We start from the raw sequence: 17,921 nt of genomic DNA on the forward strand, positions 1-17,921 counted from the left end.
TTTCATTTCACTTGGAGTAAAAGCTAAAGTCCCTTCAAGGGCATAGATGTTTATAGCAGCATTATTCTGAATAGCCAAAAATGGAAAAAAACCTAAACCCTGCCATATAAATGTATATACAAAGTGTGCTGCATCTTTTCCACAGAATAATATCTAGCAATTAAAAAAGTGAATGACTAATATGTGCTACAATTTCTATAAGCCTTGAAAACATTACACTAAGTGAAAGAAGGCAGTCATAAAGCTTGGTGCGGTGGTACATGCTTGTCATCCCAGCTACTTGGGAGGCAGTGGTAGGATGGTCATGGTGTGAGGCCAGCCTAGGAAAAGTTTTGAGACCTTCTGAAAAACAAACTTGAAAAGACAAAGCAGAAAAAATTGTGGTGTGGCTCAAGTGGTAGAGTGCTTGCCTAGCAAGGATGAGGTCTTGAGTTCAAACTCCATTACGAAGAGAAGGGTGAGGGGACTGAGAAGAGAGTCACAAAAGGCCACATACGTATGACTCCACTTATATGAATTGTACAAAATAGGCAAATCCATAGCAACAGAAAATACATCGATTACCTAGAGCTGGAGGGGTTGGAGAAAATAGGGAGTGACTATAAATGGGTACAGGTAGCTATTGTGAATGATGATGATGTTCTAAAATTGATTATGATGATGGTACATATCTCCATGAAAATACCAAAACTGTTGAATTCTACACTGTAAACAGGCATATTTATGGTCTGTAAATTACATTTCTATAAATCTTTTTTTTAGTGGCATGATGGATAGTAGAAGAATGAGAAAAAGCATAATAAAAGAGTATATATGAAGGAATCGGATTGGGAAGGACCTTAATATCTGCAAGAAACAGAGAGAAGACCAGTGTCCCTAGAGTGTCCAAACAAGGTGGGAAATAAGCTGAAGAGTTAGATAAGGACCAGAGTATGGATGATCTTAAACCTTATCAGGTGATGCAGAGGAAGATTTGAAGAGATTTAAGCAAATAAGTGACAAAATGTCCATTTAAAAGATCATCATTCTGTCTAGCTGCTGTGTGGGAGAATCAGCAATGGGCTAGTATAGACATAGTGAGGAAAATCAAAAAGTTCTTGTAGTGGAGTAGGAAGAAAGAATAGTTGAAGACAAGATAGATAGAGATGGACATTGGGATGTATTGGGCAAGAAATCAGTGGAAGCTGGTGACTGACTACACGCAGGGCACAAAGGTTAAGCATAGGTACAGATTCCATGAGCTCAGACAGCAACCCCAGGGGAGGGTGGTTTGGAGTAGTGTCATTCTGGATATGCTAAATTTGAGATATGTTTGAAAACAAACCAATAGACATTTACTTGTAGTGTGGTATATGATTTAGACTGGGTTTAAATATTGGATCTACCCTCTAATAGCTATGTAACAATAAAAAAAGTTATTTCTTATTTTCCAGATTCCTTCAACTATAAAATGTAGGTAACATAGCCTTTAATAGCCTCATACTAATCTACTTGGTCATTACAACTGGTTGGGTGGAGACAAAGACTTTGGGTTCCAATTCACCAGCATTTGACCCTTGACTCCACCCATGACTATATTGTATGACCTTGAGAAAGTTGCTTAACTTCTTTGAGTCTCATTTTCTTAATTGCCAAATGGGGATAATAATACCTTCTATCTCATAAGGTCATTAAATAATGTATGCATTAGATGATATGTGCAAAATACTTAGGGCTGGCACATGGTAAGCAGACGTAAGTGGTATTGAATACTATTATCTCACAGGGTTGACATGAAGATGTGAGATAAGACATAAAAAAACAGGGTTATTAGATGTTTAAATAATTTACTAAAGTTTCCTTCCTTGTTCCACTTGAATTTTGTCTTAACTGGACCTTTTACTTTTATTCCAATTAGGTAAACCTGGACACATTCTTAGTTTGAGAGAGCTCACTAAATTGCTGAACAGATAGAGATAGGCGATAAAGTCCAGTGAACATTGCCTAAGGAGAGGGAAATGGAGAAAAGAATGTCTAAGGAAAGAGACATAGTCCAGACAGAATGCAATCAGTGAATATAGAATTTGACATAGACAGTGGAGCAGAGAGTATAACACCTGAAGAAAGTGTGTTGGCTTGGCACATGGGATGATGTGAATTAAATCCCTCAGCTGTGATTTTTTTTTTCTGAATAATAACAATGAAGTGACTTTCTCAAGTGAGGACACTTACTTGAAACTTGACTGTATCTGAAGGTATCAAGAACTCTTCCTAAGGCATTAGTGTGCCATTACTCTTTCATTCACTTGCTAATTCATTTTCTAATTTGTTCAACCGATGTTTACTGAGTGCTAGCACCAGGGGGACGGAAATGGGGGAAACAAAGTTCTTATTTTAATAACTTGATATGTAATGGGGGAAGATTGGAAAGAAACAAACAGTTAAAATACACAGGGTTGGCTAAATTCTAAGGAGAACTATAGAACAAGGGCCTCAGGAGAGGTGCATGCCTGGCAAATGAGGCTGAGGCTGAAGGAGGGAGTACCTCAATACAGTCAGCCAGAGACCCCACTTCACTGCATCCTTGTCATGCTATATCCCACTTTCTCTTCCTCTAAGGTTTAAGGAAACAAAAGAGAAAAGTTTCTACTGGACTGAGTGTATTAGTTTCTAGGGTGGCTATTACAAATTATCATAAATCAGATGGCTTAGAACAACAAAAATTTATTTTCTCACAGTTCTGTAGGTAAAAGTTCAACATTCAGCAGGGCCATATTCCTTTGAGGGTCTTTGGGGAGAACCCATTCCTTACCTCTTCCAGCTTCTGGTAGCTAGCTCTGTATTTCTGGCCACCTTACCCCAATCTCTGGTTCTGTTTTCATGTGACCTTCTCTGTGTGCCCAAGTCTTCTCCCTTTTTTGTCTCTTGTAGGGGTACTTGTTACTAGAGTAAGACAAGCTCACCTAAGATCCAACATTCAGTTACAACTGCAACAATCCCCATTTCCAAATAAGCTCTCGTTCACGATCTGGCCATTACGGACACAAACATATCTTTTTAATAGACTGTTCAGTCTGTTATTATCAGCGACAGGGTTTTACTTCTCTTTTGCCTTTGCTATGAACTTTCTCACACCTCCACCTTTTCCTTCCAAGTTCAGTTTGTCTTTTAGGATGTGTGTTTGTGGATGGGGATCAGTGTCTGGACAGAACTAAGTGAGGCAGATGACTGAGAATTATCTAAGGTAGAGATGTCACACTGCCAGTCATTATTAACATGGTCCAAAGGCAGGGGGAGCCTGACGTCTGCTGCGGAGTTGCAAAGACTAAGTAGGTTAAATACCCAGAGTAATTGTTAATTCTCTGTTCATCAGACATCAAACAGACAAGTGTAATCAACATAGAGAATCTGGAAAATTAAGATTCTTCCTCTTCCCTCTTTTCCTTCCATACCATACACAGCTATGTCGCCTTCCTTGTTCAGTCTTTGTTACTTTTTTATAGTCTATTTTGTTGTGGTATAGTATACATGAGATGAGTGCAAAACCTTTAAGTTCATATATTAATGTTATACTAGTAATTTTTGCTTATGTGTTCACCCATGTAACCCCTATCTAAGTCAAGCACCCGTAGGGCTTCCCCCTACTGCTTTCCAGTTAATTGCACCCTTCCCTAGGTAGAACACTAATCTAAGTTATATCACCACAGACTAATTGCTCATTTTAAAAATTCTAATAAAGCAATAAAGAGCCATGGATGTGGCTCAGGATAGCCTCCTTGTCTGGCATGCAAGAGGCTTTGAGTTAGATCCCCAGCTCTGAAAAAAAAAAAAAAAACATAAATATGCATTCTTAACTTTCTTTTTGTCGCTTTTAGATTTTTGTCTGAAAGATTCAGCCAAGCTCTTCTGTGTAGTTGTGCTTTGCTATTTTCACTGCTGTATTTTGTTCTGCTGTATGATCTATCATAATTCATTTAGTTGTTCTAGTTTGTGTTTCCATTTGTGAGCTAGCATGAGTAAAGCTGCTATGAATCTTCTTGTACTGACAAAGCCTTATGGTGGTCATATGCCTTCTTTTTCTTTGTTTTTTTTGCCACATTCCTTGGTTTGGAACTGTCCAGCCACAGGATAAGAATTCATTTAGGTTTAGTAAATACTGCCCAAGAATTTTCCAGACTACCTAGAGTTTTTACTCTAATTGGACCATACATTACCACTTGATATTGTCAGGCTTTCAAATTTTAGCCATTCTGGTGGGAATATAGTAGTGTATAGTGGCATTTCATTGTGGTTTAAGTATTTCCCTAATGAGCATGTTGTCATATGCTTATTGGCCATTTGTGTATCTTCTTTTGTGAAGTGCCTATTTGAGGCTATTGGCCCATCCCTTTCAAACCTTTCAGGTTGTCTGTCTTTTTCTTAATTTTTTTTTTGGGGGGAGAGTTCTTTACATAGTCTCACTAGATGTTCTCTCTGTAGTTTACATATTGACCCAATCTGTAGCTTGTCTTTGCATTTCTAAAGTATATATTTCAGGGACCAGCAAAATTTTTGTGTAAAGGACCAAATAGTAAATGTTTGGACATTGCAGGTCATGAGATCTCTGTGACAACTAATCAACTAAGCCATTATAGTACAAAACCACTTAGAGTATATATATTAAGTGAATAAGCTTGGCTATTCCAACAAAAGCTGTTTATGAACACTGAAATTTGAATTTCATGTATAGTTTACATATCATGAAATATTTTATTTTGTTTTTTTAACCATATAAAAATGGAAAAGCTATTTTTAGTTCACAAGTGATACAAAGATATGTGGCAGGCTGGATTTGGCTCACAGTCCATAGCTTGGCAAGCAATGGTGTATTTTACAAATACAGCTCTTAATTTTAATGAATTCCAATTTATATCTCCTTCTCATTGGTGCATTTTGTTCCTCTGTAAGAAATCTATGCCTTTTGCAAGGTCATTGAATGTATTCCCTTTTTTTATTATTTGTTTTATCATTCATGTGGGTTTGAGTTTTGTGTACTTGTGAAGTGGAGACTTTAAACTTTTGTTTGTATGTACTCAAGTTGTTGCATGCCCTTTTCAACTTTGTTTCACAACTAGGATTTGTCTGCTGGGAAGAACTTTCCCTGATGCTCCTTTGTGGAACACATGAATCTCCTCCAGTCACTTACTCAATAATTGCTTTTTTAAGTCTTATTATGTACCAGGTGAGGCACGCGGTTTGGTAATATGATCAGTGCCATGATAATGTTGTGTTTGCTTGTGTGTTTTCCTTATATAAAAATTGTGTTCTATGGCTGGGTGCCAGTGGCTCACACCTGTAATCCTAGCTACTCAGGAGGCACAGATCAGGAGGCCTACAGTTTGAAGCCAGCCCAAGCAAATAGTTCTCGAGACCTTATCTCAAAAGGGCTGGTGGAGTGGCTCAAGGTGTAGGCCCTGAGCTCAAATTCCAGTACCACAAAAAAAAAAAAGTGTTCTGTGAAGAGACCATAAATTTCAATTGGATTATCTCTAGTGCTCAGCCTTAATCTTAGCATTAAAAAAGGTGCTCATGAAAATCTGATGGGTGAATAAGTACAGATATGTACACAATGAATAAATAGAGACATACAAATGCAGTGAACATGTACATAGACTATGAATACATATGCATTATATATATGTATGAACACACACATAAAAAAACCTTCCATCTTTTCATTCCTGACACACACAAAGAATCACTTCCAAAACACTAATATTGTCCTATGTACCTTAGACAGATGGAAACGTTTATTAAGTAGAGATTGTGATTAAAATTTTGAGGTCCTCTGAATCAGACTGCCTGGGTTCAAATCCAGGTCCCATCACTTAACAGCTGGGTTACCTTCAACCAGCTGCCTCACTTCCTTGTGTTCTAGGAACCTCATCTGTACAAGGAGAAATGCCTCCCTCACAGGTCGTTTAGAATTTTAAATGAGTTAGTACACGTGTATGGTGTGTGTGTGTGTGTAGTAATTATATGTCTAAAGGCTCTATGAAGGTTTTGTTGTTGTTTGTCGGGTTTTTAAAAAATCTGCTCTGCTTCCTGCCAAACCCCTAGTTGTTGGAAAGAAGAGAGTTCAGCACTTACATAGCACACTGAACAACTATCTATTGAGTGAATGACCAGTACTGGGCTCACAGAAATCTAGTAACTGTTGATTATTAAATTATACATGATATAAAGGTCTGAATTCCTATTCCAGCATTCCCCAGCCCCCAGTGACAATTTGCACTCTGGGAGCCATAGCATTTTTCTATGTGGCCACAAGGTGGCAGCATGAGTCTCCTTTTGAGTTAGGCAAGTGCTAGTTTGACCAGTTGTGGAGACCAATTCTCTTCAGCATATTTATTTGCAAGTTTCCCCGGTTATTTTAGAGTCTGTTTTTTTTGTTTGTTTGTTTGTTTTTTAAAGATAAATATTAAGTGTTTGAATTATTCTATGGTAGCTCTTAACTGCCCTAATTTCTAGCTTAAAAAAAAAAAGAGAACTGCTTAAAGAAAGGTAAAAAGGCTGATATGAATCCAAGGGTACTTTACAGTAACATTACTGTTTTGTGATTTTAAAGCTCTCTTTTTGTAATCACCACCACCACAACAACAAAAGCCTGCTTGATAAATTATGGACCCAAATCTCTAGTTTCAGTGACACAAGTTGCAACAATGTTGTTTGTTCCCTTGCATCCTGTAAGAAAGAACCAAACAAAACTCTGACTGTAATAAAGACAGGCACAGTGTTGATTCTGCTTGCCTCTAAGTTGCTCTGTGAAACTGCTGTGGAGAGGTAGAGACTTTTGAGCACCTTCAGAGGTGAGAGCTTACTGTATGAGAAAAGAACCTTGATTTAGAAATGCAAGGGAATTGGGTTCTGACCAAGCAAACCTCTTTTTGTTTGTTTATTTCCTTTTACTGATTTTTTTCAAGCACTCTCTTATCGTTCTATGACTCAGTGTCTGTATTTCTAAAATAAGCATGGTAATCTCTGCCTTTCCTACTTGCGAATGAGCTCAGTAGCGTTATAGACCATAAAGGGTATAAACGATATCAGAAGCTATAAAGCATCACAAACTTTGTGCTGCATGAGATAATGTTAGAATCATTTCCATTTCACTTACAGGGAAAACCAGTTCAACCCACTAAAATGGGCTTGCCTCACTTCTCTCATCTGTAAAATGGGACTAATGATAATAACTCCATCTACTTCAGTGAGTTGTGAGGAAAGCATAATAGATGTGAAAGTACTTTTAAAATGAATGTACACTCATTTGTACATTATTAGTTTAAGTAAATAGAATTACTTGTACTTCACAAACACTCCTGAAGAAAATAATGTGCAACTAAAAATACTCAGCATCTTTGATTTACTAATTAAAGAAACCTTTTAAAAAATGAGTATTTCAAAAAGAACAATGGAGAGACTGAAGGTGTTGCTGCATTTAGGGAATAAAATTAAAAAGAATATTCAAGTTGATGCTCAGTAAGTGTTTTTGGAATACTGTTGGCTGTCTTGTAGAAATAGTGTTCACTAAATGCATCTTTTAATTTTATTATTATTTTTTCAATACTGGGGATCAAACCAAAGCCTCTTTCATGGTAGGTAGATGCCCTGCCACGGAGCTACACCCTAACCCTATTGCGTTCATTTAAAATGTTAATATTGGACTAATGTTTATTGACTCCATATTGTGCACCAGGTATTTTCAAATATATTATTTCATTTTATATATTTTTTTCTTCCCTCCAGAGCTGAAGATAATATCAGCCCCACTTAAAAGTTGAGGAAACTGAGGATCAGAGAGGTTACTGGGCTTGCCTCAGGTGAAACAGCAGATCCAGACCTGAGACTCTCTGACTTCTCTTCCCCACTCCTTCCTGCCTTTGCTCTGGAACAGTACTGTGGGTTCCTCCATTCAGTCCTGGGGAATAACTCATGGTATGAAATCCACACTCAGAGCAGCAAGCCATCAAGTTTTGTTTAGTAAACAGCAGAAGTGGAATGTGGTAGTTGTGAAGAATCCAGATAAACAGGTACTTCACAGCCACAATTTTGTGTCTTCATCCATGAATTCCAAATGGCTTACAAAATATGGCTCTGACTTTTAAACTGTACAATTTCATGTAAAAAGAACCCAGCTACTTTTCCTTTATTTCCAGAGCCAATTTATACCTTTTCAAAAAATAGAAATGATTAATTATTCAATGTTAGGGGTTAAAAAGAGACAGAAAGAAAATTATGAGTTAACAAGAGATCTTAGCAATGCAGGTCATTTAAATCTCTTGAGAGGTATCAGCCCTTTAAGAATGATGACCTGCTGTTACCTCACATAATAAGTTAATCTTAAAAAGGCATTTATCCCTGCTGATGTGATAGTTTTTATAAGACTGGTTTAGTGAACTGGATGTCTTTTTAATGTGTGAATTTTGGTATGCTATGTTTACCAGGAATTTTAATTACTTAAGTTACTTTGAAATGACACCATTGTAAACTACCAAGTCTGTTTCACTGCACTTTATTTGCTGGTAAGATTTTCAACTTTAAGTTTTAGAACCAAGAAGAAAGAGAAGAAAAAAGCATGAAAACAGCTAAGCCACCAGGACCTCAAATGTATGTATCTGGTTAGGCTATTTCATTTCCAATTATCTAAAAGGTGATATTGACAATCTATTTTGTGACTTGTTCAAGTCAGTTTTAGTGAATATTTGTAGTATTCTGTTCTCTTGAGAATTCATGTTTGCCTTGAACTACATATATCAATTAACACTACGATCTTTTACTAGAGTCTTGTAAATGGAATTATAAAACTCTTATTCAAACATTCATTTATTTTCCATTTTATATACTTTTGGAATAACAGATTTTTGTCTTCCTTAATAAGCAGTTGAGTTTAACCCAGAAAACCTGAAAGCAAAATTAGTGCCTAGTATTTAATCTAGCACTGACTGAAGTTAAGGCTCTTGCCCAGTGACTTTTAAAGAGACCAACCCTGGTGGCTGAATTATGATACCATTTACCAATGGGAAAATCTGGTTTTAAGAAAGAAGTTTATTCTTAAATAAATGAAAGTTAGCTCACAGATAGGGAAAAGCAGATGGAAAGTGCCAGGGGAATCTGAAATTCGCTCAGTTACTGTCTCTTTCTTTGCCATTGTATTTCGTGACAATTTCTTGAGCAATCAAAAGTAAGCCTTCCCCCCACAGGCATGGAGCTAACAATCTTTGACAGGGAAATTATAGCCACTTGTGAAATAAAAGGGTGGTACACAGTGGAACACTAGTGACCCTCCTAGAGGCACAGATGCTTTTGGACTTTTGGAACCCAAGAAAAGATCAGAGAGGGCTGCAGTCTGGAGAAAGCTGGCTGTTACTTTTAGATTGGAATCCCAAAGACTTGGTTTGCAGACATCGAATTTCAAGGGTGATTATAATTATGAAGAGGGTTAGGTAGACAAGGAAAAGACAATGGAAACCAGAATTCCTTTTAGAATTTCATTAATTACAAACTTGTCCTTGTTTTGTTTCTGCTGTTTTAACATGTTAAGAGACTATGTTCTTTCCTGAAAAAACATTGATTTAAAGGTCTGGTTTTCTCAGATACCCTGGCTTTTCGCTGCTGCTGTTTGAATGAGAGTGCTACTACCTCTGCTTGGCAGCTGGGTGCTTCCAAAGCACTTGGAGAGCCCCAGTCCCTCTTGCTTCCAGAAGATAGCAATTTTGCCTTTCCTTGACAGTCCCACCTCCTGCAAACCAGTCCCAATATGAGCTTACTTCAGCAGACATCAAACCTTGAGCACTAGGGAGATGTCTGTCTAGTTTTTGGTAACCACTATCACACCAAATGAGACCAAGAGAAGTGTTACAAGAGTGTTATGAACAAAGTGTTGAGGGTGATGTTAATTCTGTGCAGGGGTCAAGAAAGAGCATAGAGAGGAGGTGACATTTTAGAGCACACTAAAGCAAGAACAGTTTGCTAGCTAAGGAAGGAAGAGAAGGATGTGCATTACAGGCAGAGGTGTAGCATAGCAGTAGTGTGGAGGTGAAGAATATTCAAAGTAGGACAAGTGGTTGCCTATAGGGTTATTGAATCCCTAACAAGTAAGTGTAAGAAAGATCATGATCCGTACAATGCATCAAAAAGCTGCAACTGCCAGGCATGGTGGTAAATGCCTGTAATCCTAGCTACACACAAGGTTTAGTCAAGAGGATCTCAGTCAGAGGCCCAGTGGGGCAAGAAAAGCAGAAGACTATCTGAAAAACAAAAAAAAGTAAAGCCAAAAAAAGGACTGGGAGCAAGTTCAAATGGTGAAGCATCTGCCTAGCAAGCAGGAGGCCCTGAGTTCAAACTTCAGGACCACCAAAAGAAAAAATAAAAGTTACAACTATCTCCATTTCTGGATCATTTATAATCTAGAAAGAGACAAGACTTGGAAGAAATGTCCAGCTGTTCACTGTGTGTTCAGCTCCATTATAGTCACTGTGGAAGACAAGTGAAGGCCCTTGCCTAGAAATTAGATCATTATCTGGAAGAAAAATAAGTTACACTAAAATTAAGTATATATAATGTCATATATATATACATATATATGACAGTGTCTAAGGGAAAACATTAGGTTGCTTGAAACTCAAGCCCAAGAAACTGCCCTGGACTCAATCCCCTATGGCTGTAGAGGTGCTGGAGGCCAGCAGGAGAAGAGCTGGCCGGTTTGGGATTCCTTCAGGAATTAAGGCGATGGCTCAAGCTTACAGAGCACGTCTGATGCACCAGGCTTCAGATCAGTCAATTAAATACCCACCGTTTCTGCACTTGAGAGAAACACCTGCCTCCAGTTTACATGAAGGGAAACAGAGGCACAGATTCCAATTCACAGAAATCGCTCAGTCTTTCACAACTTAGCATCCTCCACATCTAGCACAGTACCGGGTGTTGAAACTTAAAAAAAGTTTCCTTGAAAATTTATTTCCAAGATATTCCAACTCAAGTCAAAATACAGCCTCGAAAGCCCAAAATGTTTAAATCAGAAAAAAGAATTTTGATTGTACAGCCCTACTTTTTTTTTTTTTTTTTTTGCCTGACCCAAGGCCCGCAAGAAAGTTTCCTTTTATTTATATACTTTTTCCTTTTTGTGACAAGTTGGTGTTTCTGAACGCTAGGGGCTCCCGGATTCTCTGGTTCGAGTGTAACTTTTCCTTTTAGGATTTTTTTTTTTTGGAAGGGGGTGGGGGGAAATGTGGCCTTAATTATTCTACGTTTTAGGAAGGGGCTGTGCTTTCGGAATCCCATCAGAGCCAAGTAAGGAGGTCCCTCCCCGCCCCCCGCCTCTTTTTTAAAGGAGCTCGTGAAATAAAAGTGCAGAAAACAAACCCAGCGATCACAGCGGCGGCCGCGGCGGCAGCAGCCACAGGAGGAGGAGCGGGAGCAGCGGGAGGAGGAGGAGGAGGCAGAGCTGGAGTCGTAGGCTCTGCGGACTTCAGGGCTCCGCGCGCCTCAGGGCTCCGCGCGCCTCCATTCATTTCGCAGCCAGCTGCGGAGGAAGGTGGCCGGACGCCTGCGTTGCCCACTCGCGCACTCGCGCGCGCAGACCCACGCTAAGCCCCGCGTCCCAGGCAGCACCGCTCTGCAAAAGTTCCTGCTCGGAATTTGGCTCTCTTCCCCCTTGGACTTTCGAACGATTTGGGGTTGAGAAAGGAAAGCAGAGGCGCCCGGAGGGGGGAGAGCAGAGATCACACCACCGTCTGCACTTGGACGCAGGCAGCCTGGCTGCGCTCTCCCGAGCAGTGGAGGTCAGGAGCGACCCGGGTGCCTGAGTAGCTGTGTGTGTGTGTGTGTGACTGCTGTCGCCGGGCGTCTTCGCGGGGCGGGAGGCTCGCGCCGCAGCCAGCGCCATGCAAAACTACAAGTACGACAAGGCGATCGTGCCCGAGAGCAAGAACGGCGGCAGCCCGGCGCTCAACAACAGCCCGAGGAAGAGCGGGAGCAAGCGGGTGCTGCTCATTTGCCTGGATCTCTTCTGCCTCTTCATGGGTGAGCCCAAGTCCCACTGTCCCTCTCTCCCTGCACTCCTCCCCCTGCCCCCCGCCCCCTCTCTCGGCCTCTGCGCGAGTCCCAGCTCGGCCCGGGGCCCTGCGCGGGGCTGCGCTGCGCAACGCTGTCAGCTCTTGGTCCCTGCAGCCTTCTCCAGGCGCCTTTGAGCCATTCTGTTCCCGCGTCCCGTCTCCCCTGTCCCCACAGACTTCCCGGTCGGTACGTTAGCGTTTGGGCGTGCTTGTGCGTTCACGGGCAGCTGTAACCAGCTCCCCAAAAGTCGCCTCCAGCTGGGAGCCCGGGCGCAGCCCCACGGAAGGGGTGGGTTCGATTTTGAGCCTAGGACAAGTAGTTTTAGCCGCGATCTGGAGGCAGCGTAGAGCTTGTCGCCCTGCATCCAAGTCAAGTGGATGTTGGTGAGAGCCGGGTTCCTACGGGGGCCGCGCTGCCCGGCCCCGGCTGATGTAAACATCCAGCCCTTCCGCCACGGCTGCCTCGCCACGCCAGTCTCGCAAGCTGCAGTTTTACTTGTTGCTTTCCGGAACGCCCCCTGGTTGGGACAGTGCTTTCCCAGGCTTGGTGCTGGTTACCGAGTCAGCCATCGCTTCTTGAGCGCCTACTGTGTGCTAGGTGATAGGCGATTTCACGGGCATCCTTTAGACTAACCGTTTTTCTCCCTGAGTCTGTCTGTGCAGTCGGGGTCAGAAGCCCTATTTCACCCAAAAGGACACTGAGCTTGTTTAGGGATCACAGTTTAATTGCGCTGCCAGAAAATTGAGGCTCTATTCTACTAATGTTTTGTAAAGTAGTTGGAAGCTACAGTTTAGAAAGCAGTGGTAGTTGAAGGACTTAGACTGGGAGGGTAAGGAGGATTTATTGAACTGGGCGCTGGGGAGGGGGAGCTATTGACGGATTCTACTGGACTTCAAGGTTGAAGTCAGTGTAGGACTTTTTTTTTTTTTTAAGCGGATTATAGTGTAATGGAAAGCGTACAAAACTTGTCACCAGAACACTGCCACTCTGCCACTTGCTGGGTGTGCCATCTAACTTCCTTCGTGGCCTCAGTTTCCTCCTCAGTTGAATGAGTGGGTTCAAGTAGAGGCTCTCCAAGTCCCCTTCCTGCATTAAGAACTCGGATTTGGTCCAGGAGCTGTTCTGCCAACTCTGCTAACTAAAGAAACATCTGTGTTCCCAGTTCAGTTCCCTTACAATAGAACTGCACGGAGACTTGAGTCCCCTTCGAAATGGATTGGTCCATGCAACTGCAGACCAGAGACTTCTTAGGCTGGAGTTACATTTCTCTGGATTCAGGACTCTTTTCTGAGGCGGTGTTCTAAATGCACAGTGTCCTCTTGTCCTACTGTCCACCGAAAATTTTGAGAGCCGAAGAAAGATGGGATTCCTAGAGTTTAGAATTAAGAATGGCCCCTTCAGATAAGGAGAGACAGCGGAAGTAAAATTGTGCGCTTTGGAAAGGAAGAAAGGTCTCCATAGTTCAGGTGGTGTTTCCAGCTCTCCGAAGGTTAATTCAACTTCAGGATGCTATGTAAAGGAATTGTCACTGGGGGCCTGCCTTCCTGGTGGCGCCTGGCTTATTATCATGCACAGTGGGACCGATTAGTACTTAAGGTCTTGTAACTAAGCTGTTGAATTAAAAAAAAAAAAAAGAAAAAAGAAAAGAAAACCCTTCCCAGGTCCGGGGGGAGTACATCGAAACTGTAAACAATGAAGCTGTTTACAGTAAATAAACTTGCCTAGGGCTTCCCAGTGTTTACTTGGGAGTGTTGTAATGGTAGGATGAACTCTTTCTAGGCTGCCTGTGTGAGGTACCTCCTGCCTCCTACTTTGAGATTTAGAAAGGTAGAGCTAAAACATGCCTGACAGCCTTTGGACAATTTCATTGTTCTTTCTTCTACTCATCCTCCTGATTTCAGAAGGCATTCCCAAGAGATAGAGCATTCTTATTAGAGGAAAAAGAAGTGTGAAGGAATTTGCAAAAACATAAACTCATCAGCTATAGGTTAGCCAGACACATAGAAACACCAAGATATTTTGTTGTGTGTTCAAGGTGAAAGTAAGAGGTGTGTGTGTGTGTGTGTGTGTGTGTGTGTGTGTGTGTGTGTGTGTATTTCAGCTCTTAATTTGCTCCACCTCTCCCCATGTCCCCCCAAAGCTAAATTGCCAGACCTGTTCATTGCATTTGTTCACTGTTGGTCTTACATTTGAACAAATGATTTTGTTTACCTCAAAAATGCATTCAGACATCAAGACCATGATTTTATTATAAGAGATACCTTTTGTAAGGGGTATGTCTTGCCATTAAAACTCTGGCACCAAAGTCATTTTCAGAGTCAATTATTGACTCCCCTGAGCACAAACTACATTACAATATCAGAAATTAAGTGCCTTCTCACACCTTTAATAGATAAGATAAACAGATATCTTGAGATAGTTATGCAACAGAACTCTTTGGTTTCCAAAAGAAGAATTAATAACACATGTGATTTTAATATTCCACACACTAAAGTCCTAAAAACATTGTTTCTACTTGGTTAAGTTTTTGCCTAAGACTGTCAGTATGTTTTAATTTTAATATAGTTTATTGATCATATGGTCTGGATTACAGAGTACTAATATATTAAGAAGAGAGACAGTTTTCTGTTTATTTCCCCACAGGAATATATACCAAACTTCATCGCCTAGTATCTGGAAAAAATAAAAGCTGATGTGCTATGAAAGTGTTATGTAAGTGGAAATATGCAAGTAGTGTAACTTGTTTCGCATACCTTTTGGGAATGTTAGATTTGGGTGAAAAAACAAAAGTCCACTCTTGCTTGAAGGCCAAAAGAATAGACATCAGAGCACACCACTGGGAGCTTACCTCTCATTGAAGAGCTATTTTTGTTGCCTGATTGCTTTTAAGTAGAATTATGAATCTTTGCATGGCAGTTTTTTTTTAATTCATTTTGATTTTGTTCGAATTAAGTGCCTCTATTACCACCTGTTTTGTACACATTGTTCTGGGGTATGACATTCCTGGAGAGAGGCAGAGAAGATTCCCAGGCAAAAAAAGAGGACCACCTCTGTCTTTCTAAGATCTATTAAGCCTCTTTTTAAAAATGTAATTTAATTTCTGTACTCTTCACTGTAACTCTATGAAGACATTCTCTTCATTTTATAGACCAGAAAACCAAGTCTCAAAGAAGCAAAGGACAGACTCACATGAAGTCAGTTTGGGTTCATCCCTGATTCTCAGTTTGAGTGGATTCTTTTTACTCATTAGAAAAATCCTGAAACTTAGATTCTCCTCAGAAAATTCTGAAGCTCAGTTTGCAGAAAGTTCTGCCTCTACAAGCTCAATCTGCAGAAAATTCCCAGGTACCCATTTGTACCAAAGCAGATGGATAAAGGAGGTAGGACTCTTCCGGCCAGTGATACAGAGTTTGAGTGATCTGCAACCATTCAATTCAATTTGGCTGTTCCATAGCATTTTTTGATTTGCAATTAAATAATTGAATAAAATTTAGGTCTGGTTCCATATCTAGGATACATAGAGTTATGTATTAATACCGTACTTTTTAATAATGAAAGGGGGGAGATGTAGTTGGAGAGAAGAGAATTTGGAGTCAGAAGCTTCAGGTTCCAGATTGGTCAGTGCCTCTTTCTAGTCACATGGTTGCGGACAAGTTGTTTATCTATGGGTTGCAATTTTTTTCCATCAGCAAAATGTCTGGTTGAATGGGATTAAAATCTCAAGCTACCATCGAACATGCTGGGACCGAGGAGAGGAAGGACACATTGGCCAATGTCTACCTTAGGGGTGCACCTTGCTGAGCTGCTCACTGTACAGTAGCCCTGGAAACCATCACAAAAATGAACATCCCAGAGGCATGAGTCATAGTCTTGTGCTGACATTTCATTGCTATATAATTTGGGGAAAATTCACTTGATCTTTCTGGACTTTAATTTCCTTATCATTGCAATGAAAAAGAGAGACTAGGTCATTTATGATTTCTTTTGTGAGTCTGTGAGTAGAAACTCAATCTTTGCTTCTCTGAGAAGACCATTTGTCATTAATCAAATTGCTGTATGTCTAACCAAAGAATTAAGGTTGTCATTTAGCCTAAGTTGGTGTTAATTCTGGTGGGAGGGTAAGCATTGTTTTTATAAGAGTTAATCCAATATGCTGAGGAACCAGCTAGAGTTTTCCCTTGCCAGATGTGTCTTTTCACCTGCTCCTTGGAATTTCTAGTAATCACAAGCAAACGAGTAAGCAAGCAACAGGTGGCTTTTACCTCTTTTTTGCTCAGTTATTACATTCACTAAATATGTATTTAAATAACTCAATAAAGCAGTTTTGGTCTTGATGACTTAATGTACCATTGAACCACAGACTGTAGAAAGTGGATTTTCATTAATCAACTGTTGAATTACCTAGCTAAAATCCTGCACTATAATAAACATGGAGGCCACCTGTATTTAATAGCTAACGCTCTGCTGGCTTTTCTAGGATGGTGAAAAATCTCTGTTCCTCATTGTTCAAAACTGCTGAATCCCCCCACCCCCCTCCATGAACATTTTCTTACCTTTGTGGGAGACTACTCAGGACTGAGTTGGTGGGCCCTTTTCCACTTTTGCTTTTGATTGCCTGTCAATTTAGTTTGGTCCTTCCTCTTCCAGTGCAGTTGTTTGGGCCAGCAAGCCCAGGTGGTCACAGCATGTGCTAATGAGACCCTAGTGAAGGGCTTCTGTCTTATATGGGCGGATGTATTTATGGACTGTCCCGATCTTGTGTGTCAGGTACACTTATCTGAGTGGTAATCATCAGTTTGGGGCGGGACATGCCTGGTGGGTCAATATTTCATAAACTCACTTGATCAGAAAACCATCTGCTGTGAAATACAGACTCTCAGACTTCCTTCCAGGAAATTCAGATTCTGTAGGCTTTGCCCCAGGACCTGAGATTCTGGGTCTTTGTATTTTATAAAATCTTGGGCTGATTCTTATCTGGCCAATTTTGGAATCAGTACATTGTGTAACAGCTTATGTCCTAAGGGCAACTGAATGTGCAGTGGGCTTTTTGTCCCTGCACTGAATGGTCCAGCACTTTCTGCATTGTTAGGTTGTCCGTAATTTTTGTTTGTTTGTTTGTGTGTGGCCAATGCATCTGTCCTTTTCTGTGTATATTTAAGTTTGTGCGTTAGTGAAAGGCAAAACAGGAGTAAATAAAGATTCCTAAATAGGGCCTTTAACAGATCAAAGTTAGCTTGGCAAAGTATTGTGACAGCAATGCAGGCTTTTAATTTACCTGTATCTGGGTCTTGATGTTGACGGAAAGCCAATACCTATAGATGCAACTTGGACAAAAATCATTTCACCTTTCCAGGATTCAGTCTCCTCATCTGTAAAGTAATCAAACTAATAGCAAGCAGTCTTGTCCTCTGAAGGTGAGGTGAGAAGATGAATCTGAGAGCACTTTGAAAGTTTAAAAAGCACTTCATGGTCCTCAGGTATTATGTAGCTAAGTATTATTATTCATAGTGATAGTATTTTCAGTTCCTTCTTAATTTCCTTCGCCCTCAATGGTTTTAAGAAATCCTCTTTCATTTTTTGACATCAGAGTTTCCTGAACTATATTAAGGGGAAAAAGGCAGAGGAGAATCCTAAGAAGAAAAGCAGGCAGAGTGAACACAAATGTTTTCTATTAGCTGAAGAAATGGGCAGGTTTCTGACCCCATTTGGAAAGGTCAGAGGGCAGAAGCCTCAGTCGCCTTTGGTTGCTGCAATTCTCCTCTTTTGAAAAGGAGATGGCCATATTGTCTTAAGAGAAAGTCACATCTACCTTAGGAAGGGTGGAGAGGATTTGGACAAATGGTCTGTTTTAG

General features: G+C 40.5%; 1 protein-coding gene across 2 annotated transcripts in view; it reads left to right on the plus strand.

The window, feature by feature from the left end:
• Positions 1-8,411: 8,411 nt before the first annotated feature.
• Plpp3 (phospholipid phosphatase 3) overlaps positions 8,412-17,921 on the plus strand; it is a 79,560-nt gene continuing 70,050 nt past the window's right edge. The window contains exon 1 of one of the 2 annotated variants that reach the window (XM_074080012.1): positions 8,412-8,598. Coding sequence is in view for 1 of the 2 variants with exons in the window: in XM_020165089.2 (XP_020020678.1) it covers positions 11,898-12,036 (139 nt within the window). In the remaining variant the exon portion in view is untranslated. Of the gene's footprint in view, positions 8,599-11,355; positions 12,037-17,921 lie in introns of those variants that run through there. The other variant, XM_020165089.2, reaches the window with a different exon arrangement.

Source organism: Castor canadensis, chromosome 7 (genome assembly GCF_047511655.1).
Source record: "Castor canadensis chromosome 7, mCasCan1.hap1v2, whole genome shotgun sequence".
Lineage (NCBI taxonomy): Eukaryota > Metazoa > Chordata > Mammalia > Rodentia > Castoridae > Castor > Castor canadensis.